Source organism: Scyliorhinus torazame, chromosome 6 (assembly GCF_047496885.1).
Source record: "Scyliorhinus torazame isolate Kashiwa2021f chromosome 6, sScyTor2.1, whole genome shotgun sequence".
Taxonomy (NCBI): Eukaryota; Metazoa; Chordata; class Chondrichthyes; order Carcharhiniformes; family Scyliorhinidae; genus Scyliorhinus; species Scyliorhinus torazame.
Genome location: NC_092712.1, coordinates 160,226,394 through 160,251,911, shown reverse-complemented (window position 1 = coordinate 160,251,911; position 25,518 = coordinate 160,226,394). Strand labels below are relative to the sequence as shown.

The following is a 25,518-nucleotide window of genomic DNA, read 5'->3' as shown; positions in this document are numbered from 1 at the left end:
AAGTCCTTTATGCCACTCTGTTCCATGTTAACCTGTGGCTTTAATTCGACCATATAAACTAAACCCTATGGTTATTCAAAGGAAACAAAAGGGTCTTGTGCTTTCTGCATACTAAGCACAGAAACTTTATGCTGAGTCACATTGGGCGTCTGCTTAAGTGGAATAGGTTGCTGATTAAAAATTAAATTTTTTGTGCATCCTGGCAACTGCCTACCACCATTCCTTGTGCCTGGCTGCCAGTTATCTGCCTTTATTTTTTTGATGCTACTGATTTACATGGAACTAGGAACTCAAATAAAGTGAACATATTTTTTAAGGGATTAAATTTCTTTTTAATTGTTCAACACTCTCTTCTAATGTTTTTACTTTGCTTTTTCCACTACAGAATTAGAAACCACCTTGCTTGCTATGCTTGAATATTAATAAAAGTGTTACAATCCCACATGACCTCTAATTAGTTTTAATAAGGAGGAACATTACAATAAATATGAAAAGCTAGATTATAAAATACTCCTTTACCCCCTCTTATCTTAACAACTACATATACATTTATTTACAATAACACATATATATATATATATATAATATATATATATATAGATCGATATATATATATAGAGATATATATAGATATATATATATATATATATATATATATATATAACAGCAGCAACTTCCCTTGCTGCACACTCCTTCCTGCTGGTTCCAAACTGGCCAGCTTTATTTATACATGGAGTTTACTAATGGTTTCTCCGCCCCCTCATTGGGGAAGCTCATACTCCCACAGGATTGTGGGATTGTCATTAGTCCCCAGCCAATGGTGAGCAGGCAGGTTATAACAATATGCTTTTTAGGTTTAACACAGATTCAAGTACATTTATTCCACAATGATCTTATGAACAGAAAGTCCCATTTAAGCACACAAGATGACTGTGGGAAAATACTCTTCACTCTGAACCCCAAGTGAATGTTTGTGAATGTCTTGGATTACCCCGCAGATGATTGTCACAAGAAAGTTTCCAATCTTCACTCCCAAAAACCGCTTTAAAATCTTCTTTCATAAGTATGCTTTCCCTTAGTGGTTTGCATTCCGAAATCCAGACCAGCTTTTCCAAATGGCATTTTTAAACAAAGCTTCCATTCCACTTTTAACAGCAAATTCAGTCGACAATTTTACACCAACCCCTTTTAGGATTTCCTCATCTTGATGGTTGTACAATTGTTCACAATTGCTTTAATTCTTAATTCCCAGACTGTGTTAAAATTACATTAAACGTTTAATTTACCTCTGAAGTCTGCATTCCCACTTTAAATCTAGTTATTACAACGGTCTCTTTAACTCAGAACACTTTGCTTGCTCTTCATTGAATTCTTCTGAATAATAGCTTGGCCTCTATTCTACATAGAAACTTACATAGAAAATAGATGCAGGAGGAGGCCATTTGGCCTTGGAGCCTGCTCCGCCATTCATTATGATCATGGCTGATCATCAAGTTCCTTCCTCAGATAAGGACACCAAAACTGCACACAATGCAGTTATCTTACCTGCAGTCATCTAAAACACTATTTCTGTCCCAACTTCCTGGTTATCTGGACTCTAACTTGTACTTTGGGAAGCCAGCCTCTTTGCAGTTTCCGTCCTGTCCAGTTTTATTGCTGGCAGAGATGTTCACTCCCCGAGATATTGTCTCCACCTTTCCTCAAATTCAGCTAAAAAACAAAAAACCTAAAAACTTCTCTACCTTACAAGGTTCCAGATGCTAAGCCACACCACATACCTTTGCTTGCGTATTTATTTACTCTTCACACCAAAGCCCTCTCTGAGCATAATAGAAACACAGTTGGAACTTACTCAATGCCAACACAAACACCTTTGTAGAGCATTAATCGAACTATAGGTTTTACCCTTCTGGGGACAGAAACATTAAATTAAACACACTTGAAACGAAACCTTTACCAATACAAATATAAATCCCTTAAAACTACCTTTGCTTTCCGAGCAAACCCGTATCTATATTGAACATGAGGAAGTCTCTTGAATAGAACTGATTATTTTGTGTTGCATCACCTCAGCACATTATTCACAAAAATCTGTGGAGGTAACCATTCAACACTGAATAACCAAGTGATCTAAAGGAAAAGCTGGTTTCATGTGTTTCATTGTATGCTTAAACTGCCTACTTCAATTGAGCATTTTCTGTTTTTATCCCTACCAGAAGCTGGAGCAGATTCTTCATTGTCATGCTCTTCATGCCATGACATGGTCCGATAATAACTCAGCATGACTTCCCACAGAGCTTTGCAAAGGTCAGACAGGCATGGAATGTAACTATCCGGAGTAATGTGCTGTTGGAAATAATAAAGTTGTGAAACTTCTTACAGAGCTAGTTAATTTTGTTTATAAGATATGGCCTAATATTTAGCTGCTGTATATATGCTTAGTGAATAAGATGGGATTCTGGAAGTCCTTTAATAATCATATCCCACATTGTAGTAATATTACCCTTTCAGATCATGAAATATGCATAGAGGACAATAAAGATTACTCATGTTAATTCAAAGTCACTTAATGAGAATGACCTTTAAGCAAAGTAAAAACACAGGTGGTGCAGTGGTTAGCACTACTGCCTCACGTGCTGAGGACTCGGGTTTCATCCCGACCTGGGTCACTGTTCGTGTGGAGTTTGCACATTTTCCCCATGTCGACGTGTGTCTCACCCCCACAACCCAAAAGGATGTGCAGGGTAGATGAATTGGCCACGCTAAATTGCCCCTTAATTGGAAAAAAAAGAATTGTATACTCTTTTTTTAAAAAAAAATTGAAAAGCAAAAAAATACACATAGGAAGTGGAAATTATCTGGAGTAAACTAGGCACTGATATATGTAAAGGAATTCGTGCATGATGAATAATAATGAAACTCATGCAGTATGTTGTCATTTGAACCCAGAGCCAATGATCAAATACTAAACAAGGAAAATAACAACAATGATTTAATAGATATGAAAGGTTCAGTGCACTCAATTTCTGTTTAACACAAGGATATAAAATGCTTTAAATACACCACAAAATGTAACAGGGTAAAATTTCCACTTCAGGTGCAATCAGCAATTTAGGCACAAATTGCAGCCAGAAATGCACTAGTTTTAAAAGGCTCAAGTTCCTGTTCAATCACATTTGCATATAGTTGCTGGGAGGGGGGTAGAACCCCAAAACACTCCACAGTGTTAATGAACAAAATATGCACATTATATACAGTGTACACAGCTTCAGGCTTCAAATACACAGTTCATACGTTACATAGTCCTTCCTACCTCACTTCATATTTCAGACATTGGGTGTCATCTGCTTTATATCTTCAAGTCTTTTCTCAATTCATAGGATAATTTCAACAAAATAGGAGGTATACTCACAGTATGGTTGGGGGGATGGGGTTGCCCACCATCACCATGCTGGCCTGCCTTTTCTTTGTAACCCTGCAATTTTCTCTCCAAGTGCTGAGCCACAGCTTCTCCAATCATGGAACTGAAGTCCCTCATACCTAGAATCATTCTCACCAATTTTTTTATGCACCCTCTCTAGTGCTTTCACATCCATCCTAAAGTGCAGTGTCCCAAATTGGACACAATTACAGTTAAGTTCAAACCAGCATTTCATAAAGTTCCATCATCATTTCCTTTCATTTGTACTTTTTTGCCTCTATTTACAATACCGAAGGTGCCACTTTGCCCACTTTCTCAATCTGCTCTGGAACTAGCTTCAGAATTTCACCCTTCATTTTATATTGCCTCTCTTCAATCTTCCTATCAAAACGTATCACTTCACACTTCTCTCCATTTCATCTGCCACATGTCCACAGATTCCACCAGCATGTGTCATCTTGGAACCTATCACGAACCTCCTCAGTTCACAATATTTCCAAGTTGCAACTTGAAAACACTTACAATTTGAATGTCCCTTTAAAGCCAAAGTAAAACTAAAGAGCCTTCTGGGAGAAGAAGTTAAAGTGGTTCCTGGCAATCCTATCATTAGGTTCATGAGATGTGCTCATGTGACTCATTGCTATGGCAATGTAGTCAGCTAAAGTAAAAGCAAACGGACAACTAACTGTGATATTGAGTCACACCTAGTGTTCTGCTGTTTTGCTGCAGTTGGGCAGAAAACAAAGATATTCTCACAAAAATTGTTGTGGCAGAAGGTGTAAATCGCTCCCAAGGAAAGACTTTTGCTGGAGAAGCGGATGGGGAGAAGAAGCACATTGCACTGTGGAAAAGACAGTTTTACTAGAATCAGCTAACGGGTTGGATAAAGGCATCTCTGGGAACCAGTATTGTCAGGATTGAGGTGACTGGGCCGGTGAGGGAGTTCAAAATGCGCCTTGTTGACAGTAATCATATCCAGAAAACTCAGACAGAGTGGAGCAGTTGGTGGAGGCCCTTGGAAGATTTGACATGGCAAGGAATGGTGAAACTGCCAAGAGTTGGGAGAACTTTGTGTCACCTTTTCTTCCTTAAAATCGTTCATCATCCTGAGAGCTTTCTTATTCCTCTTGTACTTTCCCCACTCCATTCTTCTTCAGGACAACATTTCACAACTTTCTAATCTTCGGGTGTCTGCGTTTCTCAAGCTCCACATTTCAGTCCCGTACAGCAAGACACTCAAAATTGTAGTCATGGCGCATGTTCTTCTGAAGATCTCTACATAACCCCAATGCTAAGCAATTCTTTATGTTTGAAGAATGCACTTTTGGTCGTTGCTCTTCTCGCTCTGATTTTTTAACGGCATTGACCATTTTCTGACCAGATGCTTTCCCAGTTAGTTAAATTGCAATACCCAGAGAAGATGGTAAAGCCAAGTGATGGGAAGGTGGTAGAGCCAAGGGGCGAGAAGGTGGTAAAGCCAAGGGGAGAGAAGGTGGTAAAGCCTAGGGTAGAGAAGGGGATCAAGCCAAGGGGAGACAAGGGGATCAAACCAAGGGGCGAGAAGGGGGTAAAACCAAGGGGCGAGAAGGGGGTAAAGCCAAGGGGAGAGAAGGGGGTAAAGCCAAGGGGAGAGAAGGGGGTCAAGCCAGGGGAGAGAAGGGGGTAAAGCCAAGGGGAGAGAAGGGGGTCAAGCTAAGGGGCGAGAAGGGGATCAAGCCAAGGGGCAAGAAGGAGGTAAAGCCAAGGGGAAAGAAGAAATAAAGCCAAGGAGAGAGAAGGGGACGAGGAGGAGGGAGCACAAGGGTAGAGGGGTAGGGGGAGAAACAGAGGTGGGTGGGTAGGGGGAAAGAAAAGGTGGGGAAGGGGAGAAACAGAAGGGCGTAAGGGGAGAAACAGAGGGGGGTAGGGGGAGAAACAGAGGAGGTAGGAGGAGAAACAGAGGAGGTAGGGGGAGAAACAGAGGGAGGTAGGGGGAGAAACAGAGGGAGGTAGGGGGAGAAACAGAGGGGGGTAGGGGGAGAAACAGAGGGGGGTAGGGGGAGAAACAGAGGGGGTAGGGGGAGAAACAGAGGGAGGTAGGGGGAGAAACAGAGGGGGGTAGGGGGAGAAACAGAGGGGGGTAGGGGGAGAAACAGAGGGGGGTAGGGGGAGAAACAGAGGGGGGTAGGGGGAGAAACAGAGGGGGGTAGGGGGAGAAACAGAGGGGGGTAGGGGGAGAAACAGAGAGGGGTAGGGGGAGAAACAGAGGGGGGTAGGGGGAGAAACAGAGGGGGGTAGGGGGAGAAACAGAGGGGGGTAGGGGAGAAATAGAGGGGGGTAGGGGGAGAAACAGAGGGGGATAGGGGAGAAACAGAGGAGGTAGGGGAGAAACAGAGGAGGTAGGGGGAGAAACAGAGGAGGTAGGGGGAGAAACAGAGGAGGTAGGGGGAGAAACAGAGGAGGTAGGGGGAGAAACAGAGGGGGTTAGGGGGAGAAACAGAGGGGGGTAGGGGGAGAAACAGAGGGGGTAGGGGGAGAAACAGAGGGGGGGTAGGGGGAGAAACAGAGGAGGTAGGGGGAGAAACAGAGGAGGTAGGGGGAGAAACAGAGGAGGTAGGGGGAGAAACAGAGGGGGGTAGGGGGAGAAACAGAGGGGGTAGGGGGAGAAACAGAGGGGGTAGGGGGAGAAACAGAGGAGGTAGGGAGAGAAACAGAGGAGGTAGGGGAGAAACAGAGGGGGGTAGATGGAGAAACAGAGGGGGGTAGATGGAGAAACAGAGGGGGGTAGGGGGGAGAAACAGAGGGGGGTAGGGGGAGAAACAGAGGGGGGTAGGGGGAGAAACAGAGGGGAGTAGGGGGAGAAACAGAGGGGAGTAGGGGGAGAAACAGAAGAGGTAGGGGGAGAAAAAGAGGTAAGGGGAGAAAAAGAGGTAGGGGGAGAAAACGAGGTAGGGGGAGAAACAGAGGGGGTTGGGGGAGAAACAGAGGGGGTTGGGGGAGAAACAGAGGGGGGTTGGGGGAGAAACAGAGGGGGTTGGGGGAGAAACAGAGGGGGGTTGGGGGAGAAACAGAGGGGGGTTGGGGGAGAAACAGAGGGGGGTTGGGGGAGAAACAGAGGGGGGTTGGGGGAGAAACAGAGGGGGGGTTGGGGGAGAAACAGAGGGGGTTTGGGGGAGAAACAGGGGGGTAGGGGGAGAAACAGAGGGGGGTAGGGGAGAAACAGAGGGGGGTAGGGGGAGAAACAGAGGGGGGTAGGGGGAGAAACAGGGGGGGTAGGGGAGAAACAGAGGGGGGTAGGGGAGAAACAGAGGGGGGTAGGGGAGAAACAGAGGGGGGGTAGGGGAGAAACAGAGGGGGGTAGGGGAGAAACAGAGGGGGGTAGGGGAGAAACAGAGGGGGGTAGGGGGAGAAACAGAGGGGGGTAGGGGAGAAACCGAGGGGAGGGGGAGATATGTGATGGTCAGCGGGACCCTAGAAGGGGCCCGGTAGTCTTGGTAAATATATCTGCCCCGAACACTGGGAAGATGCAGGATATATCAGGAAAATGATGGCCGGGATTCCAGACCCTAGACACCACCGACTTATCATTGACTTATCAAGGGACCACGCATCACGTTACAGGGACATGAGGTTGGAGAAGGGCCAGGCCTAATGCCCTCCATGGAGGCTGGATGTGGCTGCCCTCATCGATAAGGAATTCTTCACAAAGATATCCCAAGCCTCCGTGAGGTACCGCCATTCTACTCGATCGAAGGTTTTCTCTGCGTCCAGGGAGACGATCACCTCTGATGTCCTCTCCCCGGATGGGGTCATTATTACATTCAGCAGGTGTTATTTTCCTCTCAGGTGATTGATATCCCAAGCCATCGACGATTAAGTCTCCTGAGATGGGGGGTGTCTCACCCTCTATGATCTGGGAGGCACAGATGACAGTGATTAGGGGCAAAATCATAGCTTATAGGGTCCTGAGGGATAGGAAGAAAAGGAGAGCCAAGCAGCGGTTGATCGACTCCATACTGGAGTCCACGGCCAACCGTGGAATTGCTCGCAGAGAGGAAAAAACTGCACAATGAATTTGATCTGCGCTCCAAAAGGAGGGCAGTTCACCAGCTCTGTCAGGCCCTGGGGGCCCTCTATGAACACGGAGACAAGGCCAGCCGCATGCTGGCACACCAGTTGAGAAAACAGGCAGACGCGAAAGAGAGCGCAAGTTACAAACAGAAATGCTAGAATGGTGGCAAACCCAAATGAGGTTAACAAGGCCTTTGCAAACATCTACCAAGGGCTATACACCTCCAAACCCCCAGAGCGGGACTCGGTGATGGAACATTTCCTCGACAGACTGGATATGCCGGCGGTGGGGAAGGACAGGAAGCACTGCTCGAGCTGGGAGAAATCATGAAATGCATTAATGTCCATGCAGTCAGGGAAAGTGGCAGGACCTGATGGGTTTCTGGTAGACTTTTACAAAACATTTGCAGCACCACAGACTCTGCACTCGGGGGAGATGTCCAATGACTCACTGTCGACTGGGGCCCTGCTGCCCACGCTGGCCAAGGCCTTGATCTCACTGATCACCAAAAAGGAACAAAGACCCGACAGAGTGTAGATCATAAAGACCCATCTCTTCTCTCCCTTAAAACATTGATGCAACAGTCCTAGCGAGAGCAATGGCGAGGACCTGGAGAGATGCCTGTCAGAAACGATCATGGAAGATCAGACCTGGTTTGTCAAGGGCAGACAACTAACAGCGAATATCAACTGCCTGCTGAATGTAATAGTGACCCCATCCGGGGAGAGGGCACCAGAGGTTATCATCTCCCTGGGCACAGAGAAAATCTTCGATCGAGCAGAACGGAGGTACCTCATGGATGTATTTGGACAGTTTAGGTTTGGAGCCTCCTGTAGCAGCACTCCTAGGCAAGTGTACCGACAAACACCACCAGCTCCAAATTCTTTCAGCTGCAGAGGGGAACAAGGCAGGGGTGCCCAATTGCATCGTTCCTGTTCACCTGGCAAATGAACCAACTGGCCATCACCCTGAGGTCTGCGGAGTGGTAAATGGGCATTCGAAAAGGGGGCCACACCTGGACGAGGCTCCACAAATGGAACTTCTCCAGGCTGGTGGAGGAGATGAAGAGGAGCCTGCAAAGATGGGACTCTCTCCCGCCCACACTAGCAGGAAGGATACAGACAGTCAAAATGAATGTGCTGCCTCGGGTTCCCCTTTGTATTTAAATCGCTCCCGATCTTCATCCCCATATCCTTCTTCACCAGAGCCAACAAGTTAATCAAGGCCCTTGTTTTGGGGAGAAAAGAGACCCAAGGGATTGAGATGGAGCCGTGCCCATCTGTGGCAGTCTTCGGGGTGACAGAGCATCCAGAGCTCTGGACAGGGAGGGAGCTGATATCCTGATCGTCAGGTGGAGACTACTGCTCAGCTGGAAGTCAGCAGCGCCATCCAGGCCCTCGGAGTGGCTCACAGACCTGGCTGAGTTCCTGCAACTAGAAAAAATGAAATTCTCGATAAAGGGATCTGAGGAGAGATTCCACGAACGCCAAACTGGGGAAAACGGATTTGTCAAACCTTCCCCCCGAGAACTCGATGGGGAAGGGAACTGGACTTCCCACCCCAGCAAAAAGAGTCCTGGCAATAGTCGTCAATACATATGTAAAGTTGTGAGACTCGTATTACTAAATGTTAAGAGCCCCGACACAAACACTTTTAAATAAAAAACTATGATACACACGAAAGTGCCCCCCCCCCCCACCTGGCCCCTCCTCCCTCCCCCCCCCACCCCCCCGGCCCCTCCCCCCCAACCCCCCCCCCCCACTCGGACCCTTCCCCCCGACCCCCACCCCCACCACTCGGCCCCTCCTCCCCCCCCCATATCCCACTCAGCCCCTCCTCCCGCCCCACCCCCACTCGGCCCCTGCTCCCCCCCATCCCACTCGGTCCCTGCTCCCACCCCACCCCACTCGGCACCTGCTCCCACCTCACCCCACTCGGCCCCTGCTCCCACCCCACCCCACTCGGCCCCTGCTCCCCCCCCACCCCACTCGGCCCCTGCTCCCCCCCCAGCCCACTCGGCCCCTCCTCCCCCCCCCCAGCCCACTCGGCCCTCCTCCCCCCCCCCCAGCCCACTCGGCCCTCCCCCCCCACCCCACTCGCCCCTCCCCCCCCCACCCCACTCGGCACCTCCTCCCCCCCATCCCACTCGGCCCTCCTCCTCCCCCCCCATCCCACTCGGCCCCTCCTCCAACCCACTCGGCCCCCTCCTCCCGCCCACTCGGCCCCTCCTCCCCCTCCCACTCGGCCCCTCCTCCCCCACTCGGCCCCCTCCTCCCCCCCACTCGGCCCCCTCCTCCCCACTCGGCCCCTCCTCCCCACCCAGCCCCCTCCTCCCCCACCCGGCCCCTCCTCCCCCACCCGGCCCCTCCTCCCCCCACCCGGCCCCTCCTCCCCCACCCGGCCCCTCCTCCCCCACCCGGCCCCTCCTCCCCCACCCGGCCCCTCCTCCCCCACTCGGCCCCTCCCCCCCACTCGGCCCCTCCTCCCACCCCCACTCGGCCCCTCCTCCCACCCCCACTCGGCCCCTCCTCCCCCCCACTCGGCCCCTCCTCCCCCCCCACTCGGCCCCTCCTCCCCCCCACTCGGCCCCTCCTCCCCCCCCACTCGGCTCTCCTCCCCCCCACTCGGCCGATGCCTGTTTCTCCTCTCCCACTGATGTCGACATCAGAAGATGGAATGATTCATTTTGGTAGTTTATTTCTGAATGATTGACCATTGTGCTTATATTAAAAACTATAATTTTTAGGGGCATATAATAAGGAGTTATTTGAGGAACTATCATGGTGACTAAGTCTTCAATAAATATTTTCATTTCAATGTCATAGAGTAAAAGAAATAGAACATTTTAGGAAAAAACATAGATGAGGAATAATCTACACATGACAGCTGAGATGCCAACAATGCAAAATAAAAAGTCAAACCATCTTTGTTTTACAACAGGGACTTACTAACCCCAAAAGCAAACAACTCTTATGCCCTGAACAAAGGGGTCAGGAAGTGCAGCACATATGCTGCCAGGAATGATCACATTCCATCAGAGAATTAAAAAGAGCTCCTCCACCAATGCCTCTTTAGAACATAGAACATTACAGCGCAGTACAGGCCCTTCGGCCCTCGATGTTGCGCCGACCTGTGAAATCACTCTAAAGCCCATCTACACTATTCCCTTATCGTCCCTATGTCTATCCAATGGCCATTTGAATGCCATTAGTGTTGGCGAGTCCACTATTGTTGCAGGCAGGGCATTCCATGCCCTTACTACTCCGAGTAAAGAACCTACCTCTGACATCTGTCTTATATCTATCTCCCCTCAACTTAAAGCTATGTCCCCTCATGCTCGACGTCACCATCCGAGGAAAAAGGCTCTCACTGTCCACTCTATCCAATCCTCTGATCATCTTGTATGCCTCAATTAAGTCACCTGTTAACCTCCTTCTCTCACCTTTCTCCCAAGTCAGAACTGTTTCACATCCTTCCATTTCAACAAGTTTTTCTCACAACAATGCTTTCTATTTCCACTTCCTTGTGCCTTTCTTGATGAACAATATCACAGGATATAAAATTCATAATATGTATGTAAAAATTGATAAGGTTTAGTTAATATTGAACTCAATGCCAAAACATGAACTCTTGCTTTACATTTAAGAACTTCCTGTCTTCATACAACTGAAATGCTGTAGCTTCTATTTGTGCGAGTTAAGACATGCATGACGTATATACCTTAGATGGTATAACAGAATTAAAGCTTTGCAGGTCTCAATATCGTGGTATGATGTCAAAAACATGTGCCAAACTTGCATTATGCTGAAAAAAGTCATTTTAAATCACATCCTTAAACCTATTAACTCAGATAATGTTTTGTTAGTAACAGTTATTAATAGTTGCGTAACAGACTGCATATACTTTCATCATCTGCCAATTTAAACCACCTTTCTGCCTATACCAAACATCAGCAACTAGAAGTATCTTGGGAATGAATAAAACATTAACACTACATAACTGGCATTTGACATTTCACGTGCTGCAACCCTTGGCATTTCTAGCCTTGTAACTGACTGCAGATATCAATGGGAAAACAAACAATCTTTCTGACACTGGTCTTCAATTCAACCTTGCTTCAGAAAATTAAAAAAGTTACAATACCTTCATTGGTCATATTATTATTCTCAACAGTATTGAAAGGCCAGTGCAATGGGTACAGGAACTCAGAGCCCATTGAAATCATTCTGGGGAAAATAAATTATTCTGGGGAAAAGATGCACTATTTCTAAGTACCCTGGTTGAAGTTAGTAATCTGGCTGTTCAGCAATCCAGTATTCCAACGCGACAAGCTGCAAATGGGCAAAACTTGTCTTTAAAACATAGAAAAACATATAAAATCTAAGGCAAAGATGGAGGCCTTTTAACCCATATTGTCTGTGTCAGCCATAAAATATTTACCCTGCTTTATCTTATTTTTTTCAAATTAAGGGGCAATTTAGCTTGTCCAATCCACCTACCCTGCACATCTTTTAGGTGGTGGGGGCGAAACCCACGCAAACACGGGGAGAATGTGTAAACTCCACACGGACAGTGACCCAGAGCCAGGATCGAACCTGGGACCTCGGCGCCGTGAGGCAGCAGTGCTACTCACTGCGCCACCATGCTGCCCCCTCTTATTTTCTAGTTCTTGAACCATAGCCTCAGATATTACAACACTTCCAAGTGCACAACCAAGTACTTTTGTAAAAATGGTTAGGATTTCTGCCCTTACTACCCTTCCAGGCAACAAGATCCAGACTCCCATAACCCACTGGATGAAAAAAGAGTACTCCATGCCTCTAATCCTCCACCAAATAATATTAAAAGCATTGGAGTGAATGTAGGAAATTGTTGTATATTATATTTTGTATTTTTTTATAATGTTATTTAAAACCCTGGTTTCAAATACATACAGGCAGTAATTAAGGTGTTGTAAAAGTGTGGGAATCATTGATTCTAATCATTTACTTGTTTACAAAAGAATGGTTATGGGAATATTGTTTATAGAAAGGAGGTTCCCTCGGCTGTAGATAGGTTATGAAGGAGTGGTGTTTAGTCCTAGCTGAGCAAGTCATGAGACATCTTATTGGGATACAATGATGCAATTAGTGAGAGGAGTCAGGTCGGTCTGTAGTTTTTGCCAGTTTTGCCATAGGAATTGAGTCTGAAAAGGCAGTAGGATTTTCACCAAAGAGATAATGCTGGAAATTCTCAGGTCTGACAGCATCTGTAGGGAGAGAAAAGAGCTAACGTTTTGAGTCCAGATGACCCTTTGTCAAAGCTTTGACAAAGGGTCATCTGGACGAGAAACATTAGCAAATAACCCTGAATGCTAACTTTATTTATGAGTGGATTTTGAACTGGATTGGTTTAATTTGTTGGAATATATATAGTGAGTGTGAACTATTTAACTGTCAAATATAACTCTTTTTCTTTGAAGTTAATGTGGTTAATTCTGTTTGAATCAAAGTTTATTTTAACAGTGTCATCACTCCTGGGGTGACATATCCTTTCCTCACAGTTTCACAAATTGCAAATTGTTTGGTGTTTCTCATCCAACCTAACAAAAATTGGGGTCCGGTCCGGTATCCTAACCATATTAAAATCTGAAATTGTGAAATGAGCATAGTCTAATCATTACTTGAATTAGAGATATATAAATTATGAAATATGAAATTCAAGATGGCGTCGGAGCATGGTAACTCTCTGCGAGCTCTCTTCCCCCGTCCCTTTTCTTTTATCGCCGATCAGTGTTCTGACCTACTAAAACTATTTTCCTCTTTTTATATAATTACTAACAATGTTCTTCTATGTTTTCTTACAGATTTGAGGATCCTTCGAACCTAGAGGACCGGACCCGATGACCTGACACGACCCCACAGGCATCCCACAATGACTCCCCCTTGGACTGATCTGTTCCCCGTAAGAACACTACTCACGATGCCCTATGCTGCTCTTGCACATGTATTTGCTTTGTTTGGCCCCTTGATCCGCACTGTAACCAATCACAGTTTGTCGATGTACCATTTGTCAATGTTCTCTGTTGATTATTCTTTTTGTCTACTATGTATGTACTGTGTACGTTACCTCGGCCGCAGATAAATACTTGTCACTGTACTTTGGTACATATGACAATAAATCAAATCAAAGATACTCAATATTAATTCTGTTCTTCTATGCATGAATTCACCCTGAAAAGAACATCAATAATCTAAAAATATAAATAACGCTTATGTTCTCAAAGGAAAGTCACACCTGATACAAAAATACATACCGTGCAAAGATCCTTATATTGGAGCTTCTGAAACTTGGTGTCAGAATTTCCTGCACACAGCTCCACGTACCCAAGGACAACCTGGAACACTGTGTTATGGATCGCCTGAGTGAAGTGCATGTGTAGCTGGTCCATTGCAGTCTACAGATATTTTTAAAAAAAAGATTTTGAAATGCATATTGTAATGGCAATAAATAAACAGCTGGAATAGGAATTAACCTTACGGAATTTTTTTAAAAAATCGTTTCAACTCAAAGAGAAAATTATTTCTTTTATGTCAGTTGAATAGTATTCTGATGGCAGGGAGATGCCCCATGAATTCTAAGTTAGTAGCAGAATCAACATTCCTTTGAACAAACCAGCAAATTGAAAAACAAAATCTCACAAAGCCATCTTCATCAAAAAAATATTTCCAGTTCAAATACAAAATGACACTTTCATAAGGTGTAGAACATTTATCCTAGGCTACTCTCATGTTCATGCTATTAGACCATTGGAGCTGGATTCCAACAACCAACGTATACATTCTCAGATCTTCAATGGATCTCTCAAAGGATTCCCAATTGTCACCATGAAATCTTGTTTTGGAGAATTTGAAGCATGAAGCTCGGTTTTCCAAGCATGTCAGACACCCAGCTAATCAAAGTTGCCATGGCAATGTTAAGACTCAAAAATATATAGCTCCATAGTTTATCTCCATGATCAAAGATGGAGGGGAAACTTTGTTGGGAGATTGCTCTGGATACAAATCAACAAGAATATATTATGGGATCCAGGGGATGGCAGGCAGGTTACTGTTAATGATCCCAGACCTGAATAAATTCACACTAGGTTGTTAAAATATAAGATTATTCTAATGACTGCAAGGTTTAAGAGAAATAAGTGAATCATATTCCCGGAGTTCCAAGCAAGCACAAAATCATCCACAGAACAAAATCAGCCATAATTCATTATTAAATGGCAGTCTTGCTAATAAGGCCATTGGGAAGTTGATGTGGAAAATGGCAATGGTCACTGTTCTGTTTGTACTTCGGTTGCATGCGTAGAAGTAGAAGTTCTTCAAAGTATTATACTTGCATTGCAAAATGTTTGATTTACGAGTAGTATCTCACACTCATGTGCAGCAAAATTGTTCCTCCACTGTCCTTACCTACTTTTAATTGCCATCATTCTGCCTACATAACAATCTAATTGAGCTATTACTGTAAATAGATTATAAAACTGTGCTCCATTCTCAGAAAATTGAGGAACTTGACACCGTTGACCATACCATCCTCCTCCAATGATATTTCACCGTCATCCAGTTAGGTGGGACTGCTCTCACTTGGTTCCATTCTTAGCTATCCAATCCTAGTCAGAGAGTCACTTGCAATGGCTTCCTTTCCCGTTCCTGTATAATTATCTCTGGTTTGTGCCCCCGACCCCCCAAAGATCAATCCTTGGCCATACCTACTTCTTCATCTACATGCTGCTCCTCAGCAACATTATCCAAAAGCAGAGTGTTAGTTTTCACATGTACACTCATGACACCCAGCTCAACCTCACCAGCACCTTTCTTGACTCCTCCACTGTTGCTAAATTATCAGATTATTACCTTGTCCACCATCCAGGACGAGACAAGCAGAAATTTCCTCCAAATAAATATTGGGAAGACTAAAATCATTGTTTTCAGCCCCTCCTCCGTTCTGTAGTTACAGAACCCATCTCTCTTTGACAATATTTTGAGACTAAGCCAGTCTGTTTGCAACCTTGGCACCATATTTGACCCCGTGATGAGATTCCAACCTCATATTTGTGGCATTACCAAGACAATCTACTTCTCCCTCCACAACATTGCTTGACATCATCCCATCTCAGTTGATCTCCTGCTGAAACCCTCATTCATTCCTCTAGACTTGGCTATTTCAAACCCATTCCTTGCTGGTCTCCCACATTCTATTCTCCATAAATTTGCTATCATTCAAAGCTCTGATGTCCATGTCTTAACTCGCACCAGGTCCCATTCTACTAACACCCATTTTCATGATCTAACTTAGCTCCTGGCTATTTTAAAAATTCTCAACTTTGTTTTCTATTCCCTTCATGACCTCACCTCACTCCATCCCATCTCTGCAACCTCCTCCAGCCCCACAATCCTGTTAAGATATCTTCACCCCTCTAATTCTAGACTCTTGAATATGCCAGATTGTAACTGCTTCACCATTGGTACATCTCCAGCTGACGAGGTCCTAACCTCCAGAATTCCCTCTCTACATCTGTCTGTCTCTCCACCTTGAGTAATCTGACCAAGTATTTTCTTACATGGCTTGGAGTGATATTTTCTTTGTTTTATAATGCGACTGTGTGCAGCACAGTAGCCTTGTGGATAGCACAATTGCTTCACCAGGGTCCCAGGTTCGATTCTGGCTTGGGTCACTGTCTGTGCGGAGTTTGCACATCCTCCCCGTGTATGCGTGGGTTTCCTCCGGGTGCTCCGGTTTCCTCCCACAGTCCAAAGATGTGCGGGTTAGGTGGATTGGCCATGATGAATTGCCCTTAGTGTCCAAAATTGCCCTTAGTGTTGGGTTGGGTGGGGTTACTGGGTTATGGGGATAGGGTGGCGGTGTTGACCTTGGGTAGGGTGCTCTTTCCAAGAGCCGGTGCAGACTCGATGGGCCAAATGGCCTCCTGTACTGTAAATTCTATGACAAATTCTATCTATGAAGCATAGTGGTTGTTGTTTTTGAATATAAATGACCACGTCTACCACACAATGTGTCAATGTTTCCATTAATTAAACTTCTCTGTTCAGTTACAGGAAGTTTCCTATTCTGCCATCAGGGCTCATTTAATTTTAGAACCATCAAATTGTCAAGTGCAGCTATTGCGCATTCCTTCCTCTGACTACTTATTTGCATCACCTCCTTCCTTCCTTCAAGACCTAAATCCTGCCTTACGTGCTCTCTCACAGGCCAGGACTTGATACCTGCTCTATCACATCAGCTCGCCCAATCTTCTAATTATTTCTACAATTCCTTTCTTGTCCCCCAATCATTTCCAGTCTCTAGTTCTTGTTCAGTTTCTATCCATGTTCTAAACTTCCACTGCATTCCAGCAACAATATTTTCACCATACTCTGACCTCTCCTGACCATTCTGTTGTGAGCTCTTCTATCCATTAGCATGGCAACGGTTCCTCGGTGTTGCTTTCTTCAATTCACATAGCTTTACAGGTTCTGCAGGGGAGCACTCATAGAACTTACAGTTCAGAAAGAGGCCATTCGGCCCATCGAGTCTGCACCAGCCCTTGGAAGGAGCACCCTACCTAAGCCCATGCCTCCACCCTACCCCTGTAACCCAGTAACCCCACCTAAACTTTTGGACACGAAGGGGCAAATTCGCATGGCCAATCCACATAATCTCACATCTTTGGACTGTGGGAAGAAACCGGAGCATCAGGAGGAAACCCACGCAGACACGGGGAGAACGTGCAAACTCCACACAGACAGTCACCTGAGGCCGGAACTGAACTGAGGTCCCTGGAGCTGTGAGGCAGCAGTGCTAACCACTGTGCCACCATGCCACCGCTCAGTCAGCCACTCTGGATAAACACCCCATTCTTTGAAGTTTAGCAGCCAGTGTCTTTGCTCAACTACAGAAAATCCAAATTTAATTAACTCTCCTGCACTCTGGAACAGGTCATTGTTCACTCTTGATTGTCCTCCTTCACTGCTCCTTGATTGATCCCGCACAGGTCCCAATAGGTGCTCAGAAGGATCCAGATGAAAAGGTTGCAAGCCATGGCCACCTTTCATTTCCACTGTGAAGGTTCTACAGCACTTCATTGTGATGAACGGTTACTGCCTTATCATCATGTAAGGTGATGTCCCCTTTTAGACCAGGCTTGGAACCCTGGGGACTCCACCTCTGGCTCCGCCCATCTGGGAGCCATACATAAAGGCCTGCCTCATGGTCTGTATAGCAGTCAGCTCTCGTCCAAATCTGTAGCATAGTTATTAGCCTAATAAAGCCTTCTTTACAGTTTAATCTCTAAGCATCATTATTGAGGGTACCTCAATTTATTAGGCAAAACTAGATTCAGGATGGACGCAGGCCTAAAACCAGAGAAGCTCAATCTGGAAGCACGAACGCCGGAGGCAAAGGAAATTTTTAAATACTGGCTGCGGTGCTTTGAGGCCTACCTGGACTCCGCAGAGACTCCCATCCTGGGGCCACGCAAGCTGCGTCTACTCCACGCCCGGGTGAGTCACAGAATCTCCGCCACGGTCGAAAAGGCGACGAGTTATGAGGAAGCGATTGAGTTGCTCCGCAAGCGGTTTGTCAAACCCGTCAATGAGGTGCACGCCCGGCATCTGCTCTCTACCTGCCAGCAGCGCTCGGGGGAAATCGCTCGACGAGTTTGTTGAGAAACTCACCGCGCTGGCCAGGGACTGTGACCATCAGGATGTGACAGGGGAAGTCCATATGAACCTGCACATCAGAGATTCTTTCGTGTCCGGCATCCGCTCGACCTACATCCGGCAGCGACTGCTCGAAAACGGGGCAAAAGACCTCCAGGAGACGCTAACGCTCGCCTCCTCGCTGGAGGTGGCCCGACATAACTTGGGTACGTACCCCGCGGACTCTGCCAGCCCCCCCCGGACTTCCTCAGACTCGCCCGTATTACAGGCCTGCGCCACGCGGCGACCCGCTCACCATGGGGGCACACCTTGCTACTTCTGCGGGCAGGGCCAGCACCCACGCCCACGCTGCCCAGCCCGCTCCGCGATCTGCAGCGACTGCGGGAAGAAAGGGCACTTTGCGAGGGTCTGCCTGGCCAGACCCAGGGGACAGAAAAACAAAGAACAGCCGGCCCGAAAATCACGCTCTCAGGCCCGCAGGCCTCGCAATGCTGCTGCGCTCCGACCCGACACGTCCTCTTCTGACGCGTCATCAGCCTCGTGCGAATCATGGGAGCGGCCATCTGGTCGGCGGTCATCTTCTCGACCCGACACGTGCGACCAACGGCAGCGGCCATTTTACGACTCCGACTACCCGCGACTGGGTGCGATCACCCTCGATCAAACTCGGCCAAAACACCTGCAGAACTCCATGATGCAGGTCCAGGTCAACGGGCACGACACTGCATGCCTCTTCGACTCCGGGAGCACGGAGAGCTTTATCCACCCTGAAACGGTAAGGCACTGCTCCCTACGCACCCATCCTACATCCCAAACCATAGCCCTCGCATCTAGGTCCCACTCGGTACAAAGCACGGGGTACTGTATTGCGGATCTCTCGATCCAGGGTGCCAAATACACCCGTTTCAAATTTCATATCCTCCCTCACCTCTGTGCCCCCCCTGCTGCTCGGGCTGGATTTCCAGTGCAGCCACCGAAGCCTGACACTGAAGTTCGGCGGACCCTTGCCCCCCCTCACGGTGTGCTGCCTTGCGACACTGAAAGTCGCACCCCCCTCGCTATTCGCTAACCTCACTCCCGACTGTAAGCCCGTCGCCACCAGGAGCCGGCGCTACAGTGCCCAAGATATGGCTTTTATCAAGTCAGAGGTCCAGCGTTTACTGGGAGAGGGGGTCATCGAGGCTAGCAACAGCCCTTGGAGAGCGCGAGTGGTGGTAGTCCGGTCCGGGGAGAAGAAACGGGTGGTCGTGGATTATAGCCAGACCATAAACCGATTCACGCAGCTTGATGCGTACCCCCTTCCTCGCATCGCGGAAATGGTAAATCGGATCGCCCAATACCGAGTCTTTTCCACGGTCGACCTCAAATCTGCCGACCACCAGCTCCCCATCCGACCAAAAGACCGCTTCTATACTGCCTTCGAAGCAGCCGGCCGGCTCTTCCACTTCCTCAGGGTCCCCTTTGGTGTCACAAATGGGGTCTCCGTCTTTCAAAGGGCGATGGACCAAATGGTGTACCAGTACGGTTTGCGGGCTACTTACCCGTACTTGGACAATGTCACCATCTGCGGCCATGATCAGCAGGACCATGACGCTAACCTCAAAAAGTTCCTCCAGACCGCCCGAGCCCTTAACCTGACCTATAACGAGGGCAAATACGTTTTCCACACCACCCGGCTGGCCATCCTCGGCTATGTCGTGGAAGACGGGGTCCTAGGTCCCGACCCCGACCGCATGCGCCCCCTTAAGGAACTCCCTCTCCCCCGCAGCCTCAAGGCCCTCAAACGGTGCTTGGGGCTTTTCTCCTATTACGCCCAGTGGGTCCCCAAGTATGCGGACAAAGCCCACCCACTCCTAAAGACCACCACTTTTCCCCTCTCGGCTGAGGCTCAATTGGCCTTCAACCGCATCAAGGCCGACATCATCAAGGCCGCCATGCACGCGGTGGACGAAACCATCCCTTTCCAGGTAGAGAGCGATGCATCAGACATCGCCCTGGCTGCTACCCTCAATCAAGGAGGCAGACCAGTAGCGTTCTTTTCCCGAACCCTCACCGCCTCCGAGATTCGACACTCTGCAGTCGAAAAGGAGGCACAAGCCATTGTGGAGGCTGTGCGGTGCTGGAGACACTACCTCGCCGGTAGGAGGTTTACCCTCGTCACCGACCAACGGTCGGTCGCCTACATGTTCGATAACACGCAACGGGGCAAAATAAAAAACGATAAAATTTTGAGGTGGAGGATCGAACTCTCCACCTACTTGTACGATATCAAGTATCGTCCAGGGGAGTTCAACGAGCCCCCAGATGCCCTGTCCCGCGGCACATGCGCCAACGCACAGGAGGACCGCCTGCAAGCCATCCACAATGACCTCTGCCACCCGGGGGTTACCCGGCTCGTCCATTTCATCAAGTCCCGCAACCTACCTTACTCAACCAAGGAGGTCAAGGCCATGGTCAGGGCCTCCCAGGACTGTGCGGAGTGCAAACCGCACTTCTATCGGCCAGACAAGGTTCGGCTCGTGAAGGCCTCGGGCCCCTTTGAGCGACTGAGCGTGGACTTCAAGGGGCCCCTCCCGTCCACCAACCGTTATGCCTATTTCCTCACCATGATCGATGAGTTCTCCCGTTTCCCATTCGCCATTCCCTGCACCGACATGACCTCAGCCATGGTGATTAAGGCACTGCACAGCATCTTCACCCTGTTCGGTTTCCCTGCTTATATCCACAGCGACCGGGGTACATCGTTCATGAGCGATGAACTGCGTCAGTATCTGCTCAGCAAAGGCATCGCCTCGAGCAGAACGACCAGCTATAACCCACGGGGAAACGGGCAGGTGGAGAGGGAGAACGCGACCGTGTGGAAGGCTGTCCTTCTGGCCCTGCGGTCGAGAAATCTCCCAACCACCCGCTGGCAGGAGGTCCTACCCGATGCCCTACACTCCATTAGGTCACTCCTCTGCACGGCCACAAATGAGACCCCTCATGAGCAATTGTTTCTCTTCCCCAGGAAGTCTACCTCCGGGGTCTCGCTTCCACCTTGGCTGACGGCTCCAGGACCTGTTCTTCTCCGGAGGCACGCGAGGAGCCATAAAACGGACCCCCTAGTTGAAAAGGTCCGACTGCTCCAAGCCAACCCCAGTTACGCCTATGTGGAGTACTCCGACGGCAGGCAAGATACGGTTTCCCTCCGGGATCTGGCGCCCGCTGGATCCTCCACCACAGACGCCCCTTCCCGCGCCGCTCCCCTGCAGGACCCGTCGCCCCCTACAACACACCCCCTTCCGGCCCTACCACCCGTTGGTGAGCTCCTACCGTGCGCCCCCCCTTTACACACCCCGCCGGCGCCGGCTCCGCTACCCCCGGCCCTGCCTAGTTCCTCTGCCCCGACCCGGACCGAAGTTCCAACCGCTGTGCTCCCGGATGTGCCCTCAACCGGGACGTCCGTGCCCGCCGCACCACCGCCCGAACTGAGGAGATCGAGGAGGACGATCCGGCCGCCGAGGCGGATGGACCTATGATGGCACTTCACCCCCGCCGGACTCCTTTTTAAACAGGGGGTGAATGGGATGAACGGTTACTGCCTTATCATCATGTAAGGTGATGTACCCTTTTAGACCAGGCTTGGAACCCTGGGGACTCCGCCTCTGGCTCCGCCCATCTGGGAGCCATACATAAAGGCCTGCCTCATGGTCTGTATAGCAGTCAGCTCTCGTCCAAATCTATAGCATAGTTATTAGCCTAATAAAGCCTTCTTTACAGTTTAATCTCTAAGCATCATTATTGAGGGTACCTCATTCATTCTTCAAATCATCTCAAAAGAATCGCACAACATGCTTTTTGAAACTCAGGGAGTCGACCAATCAGCTACTCAGACTTTTTCTTCAATGTCAGTCAATCCGAAATACACTCAGAACTAGGTTCCAGAAATGGGGTGCAGTGTGTTCTTGTGGCCTCCTGTCTCTCGCTTCCACCTCCTCGAATATGGCATAAATCAAGTGTGGAGCCATTGAATTCTATTTTGTAAAAAAAAAACCTGTAAAGTGGTTTTTCTTCAACAGCAAAAGATGATGGAAGCTTCAATGCTCTGCAGACCAGCAGGTAAGCACTTGCTTTGCATGATCAGATGCTTGTGCACCTGAAAGTAACTTTGTTGAGTAACCCACAAACAAGTGTAATTAGAGAATATTCATCTTCGAGAGTTGGGGGTGTGGCCAATTTTGTGGGTGGAGATTTGTTGAAGCAAAGAATTTGAGGAGCAGATGTGAACAATGGTGGAAACCTAGGTGTATTGCTGTTAAGACACTTAACTCATAATTGGTTTGTGCCAGATTGAACATCTGTTTGGGTGCAAATGTGAATGAAACTCCAGACCCTTATCTGGAAGAGGTGCAGAAAGTGGTGACCACCACAACAGAGGGTTGTAAAAATTCATCTCCGATAGGGAAAGAAATTTGCCATTCTCATTTGGCGCCAAACCCACATTAGTGTGGTTGACTTGGAAAGCCCCTCAGGTCAAGGGCAGTTAAGGCTGGGCAATAAATGCCGACCTTGCCAACAATATACACGTCCGAAGAAAGAATGAAAAAAGTAAATGCCATAAAGCCACAGGATAAAATGACCTTGCGCTAAAAAAATACAAACAGCACAACATTTGAATTGTATTTACCTGTGTTTTTCCCAGCAATCTGTATGCAAGTTGGACCTTAGTATAATGGCCAACTTCAAAGTGCTTACAGGTTTTTGACAGTGCCACATCTAATTGTTCCTAGATTTTAAAAAATAATAATATTGAAGTACAATAAAATAAAGAACAGCAAGAGTGTACATCAGTGAATAATTTTATTTTCAAGTAGTTCATAGACATATGGACATAAATCACATTGTCGCTTTCAATTGCCTTAAAAAAATTACAATTTATTAACTTTACAATCCACGCATTTGAAATCAAGTCTTCAAAGATTCACTTACATTCTTAAAACTCTGAAATGGAGGGCAGTTAGAGACAGCCAATAACTCACGTCCCGCAAAATGAATTTTTAAAAAAACTTGTTCAAGCTCCATAGCTTTCAGTTGTATTCTCCAAATAAAAACTGGATGAAATAAATAAAATGGAGGTGCAAAATAAAATATCGCACCTGTTTGATCTGAAATATGTAAATAACAGCAACTACAAAACAAAAATAGATTTAAAGTAGTTTTAAGAATGTAAGTGACTCTTTGAATGCTTGTTTCATAAAGTTAACAAACAAAATTTCTACTAAGCAAGTTCAACAAATTCACTAAAAAATATTCAGCCGAGACTTAATTTGGGGCCATCATGCTTCAATAAGTGGGTCAATGGAATAGCCAATTGTTAATGTGAATATAAAAATAAAATTATAGCTTCCCGTAAGGCCAAAACATCTTTCTTCTCCTGAAATGTGAGAAAGCATGAGACCCAACTGGTGCTTTTGAGGAAGATCGTTCCTAAACTGTTACTGGTGAAGTAACAAGTAGTAAGGGCGAGGAATGCCCTGCCTGCAACAGTAGTGGACTCACCAACACTAAGGGCATTCAAATGGTAATTGAATAGACATATGGACGATAAGGGAATAGTGTAGATGGGCTTTAGCGTGGTTTCACAGGTCGGCGCAACATCGAGGGCCGAAGGGCCTGTACTGCGCTGTAATGTTCTATGTTCTACGTTCTAAGAATCACAATAAACTATTGTCAATACTGACAACACCAAAACAGGGACTTATTTCCTTTTGCGTGAGGGATGGGGGAAGGAAAGCAGGGGAACGATTTGCCAATGCGGGAATTGTGTGATGCCAATTCTGCTTCACTAAAACATATTAAATATTTAACTGGTCAACATGAATTAATAGATGTGCAACATTTGGAGAAAAGCTTCTATTTCTACAATCAGTAACTTAATGAGCCTTGATTAAAAATTCCCACCTCAATTTGTTCCAACGTATCCTGCAATTTTGAATTCAGTTCACTGAAAAAATAGACAAAAAATTGTTTGTTTTTCTATATGTACTAATTAAGCCATGAATGCCATCTCATCAGTCAGATGATTACTTGGAATTATATAGGCTATAAGTAGTAATTAACCATAGTTCGAGGGCCATAGTCATCTCTCCATCTCAGAAAGGACAATTGGTTATTTAGCTTGAAGGGCACCACTCCACATCGGGCAAGCAGGCTGACATCATCAATTATGGGGACTGAACCCATGATATTAGGCTATACTGCACACAGATTATTTAGCCCAACCAGTCCATGCTGGCATTTATGCTCCACTCAAGTATACCCCTATCTTTCCTCAGCCTAAATTTATTCCCTTCTCTCATATGCTTGACTAGTTTCCCAATAAAGCCATCTATACTGTTCAATTTAACCACTCCCAGTGGTAGCGAGTTTCATATTCTAACCACTCTTTGAGTAAAGTAGTTGTCCATTATGGGGAATCTTCTTGAAAACTTATAGAGAATTCAAGAAAATTGCATATATTGCATTACCACTGTCTACCCTCTCTTTTACTGCCTTGTAAAATGCAATACAAACATTTCCTTTTGAAATACATGCTGGCAAACCATTATAATGTTTTTAATTGAGATGCTGTTCTCTTCTTTCCTTTAATAAATATTCCATTATTTTTACTACTGCAAATGAAGAATTGGCTGGTCTATAATTCCCTGGACATGATCTGTCCCTTCTCCTCCTCAAATGTAGGATTATCATCTATCCACCAGTCTTCTGGAATGTCTTTTTCTAACGAATGATTAAATCTCTAGTAATGCCTCTGCCATTTCTTCCCTTTATGCCACCTGAACCAGAGGTTTTATCATTTTTGAGTTTTCTATTTTAGATTTTATCTCATTCCTCATCTCATCATTCAATGACATGTCTATCTAATCTATCTTGTTGGTGCATATTGAAGAAAATTAATTATTTAATATTTCTGCCATCACTGCTATCGTCACCCGTGGTATTATCCTGTCCATCCCTTAATGGCCCTATTCCAATCACAGCCTTCCTTTTGTTTTTATTGGTGTGTCTGTAAAATATTTTACTATTTTATGATCTTGGACAATTTCATCATCCTGTTTTGACTTCCTGATTATTTTTACTTCTCTCCTAATCTAGTATCTTTAACTTCTTTGCAATGCATACCTTTCTCCTAATCCTCGTGTCTTTCTTTCACCTGTGGAGTTTCACTAGTATTTAGTTCTTTCTATCCTTTTGTGGAACATATTTCCCTGCACTCTGTTGAAGACAGTTTTAAATGTTTCCCATTTTGTTCTACATTGTTGCTTGCGAATATTGTTGCCCATTTTATTTAACCAAGTTTTCTCAGCCCCTAA

The 25,518-nt window shown here is 46.6% G+C and overlaps 1 protein-coding gene across 2 annotated transcripts in view; it reads right to left on the bottom strand.

Moving 5' to 3' along the window:
* Positions 1 to 25,518, bottom strand: part of vps50 (VPS50 EARP/GARPII complex subunit) — a 258,473-nt gene that overhangs the window by 135,226 nt on the left and 97,729 nt on the right. For both annotated transcript variants that reach the window (XM_072509012.1, XM_072509013.1), the window contains 4 exons: positions 24,107 to 24,149; positions 22,833 to 22,931; positions 13,768 to 13,908; positions 2,214 to 2,346 (listed from right to left, as the gene is read on the bottom strand). In XM_072509012.1, the coding sequence (XP_072365113.1) occupies positions 2,214 to 2,346; positions 13,768 to 13,908; positions 22,833 to 22,931; positions 24,107 to 24,149 (416 nt within the window). The remainder of the gene's footprint in view (positions 1 to 2,213; positions 2,347 to 13,767; positions 13,909 to 22,832; positions 22,932 to 24,106; positions 24,150 to 25,518) is intronic.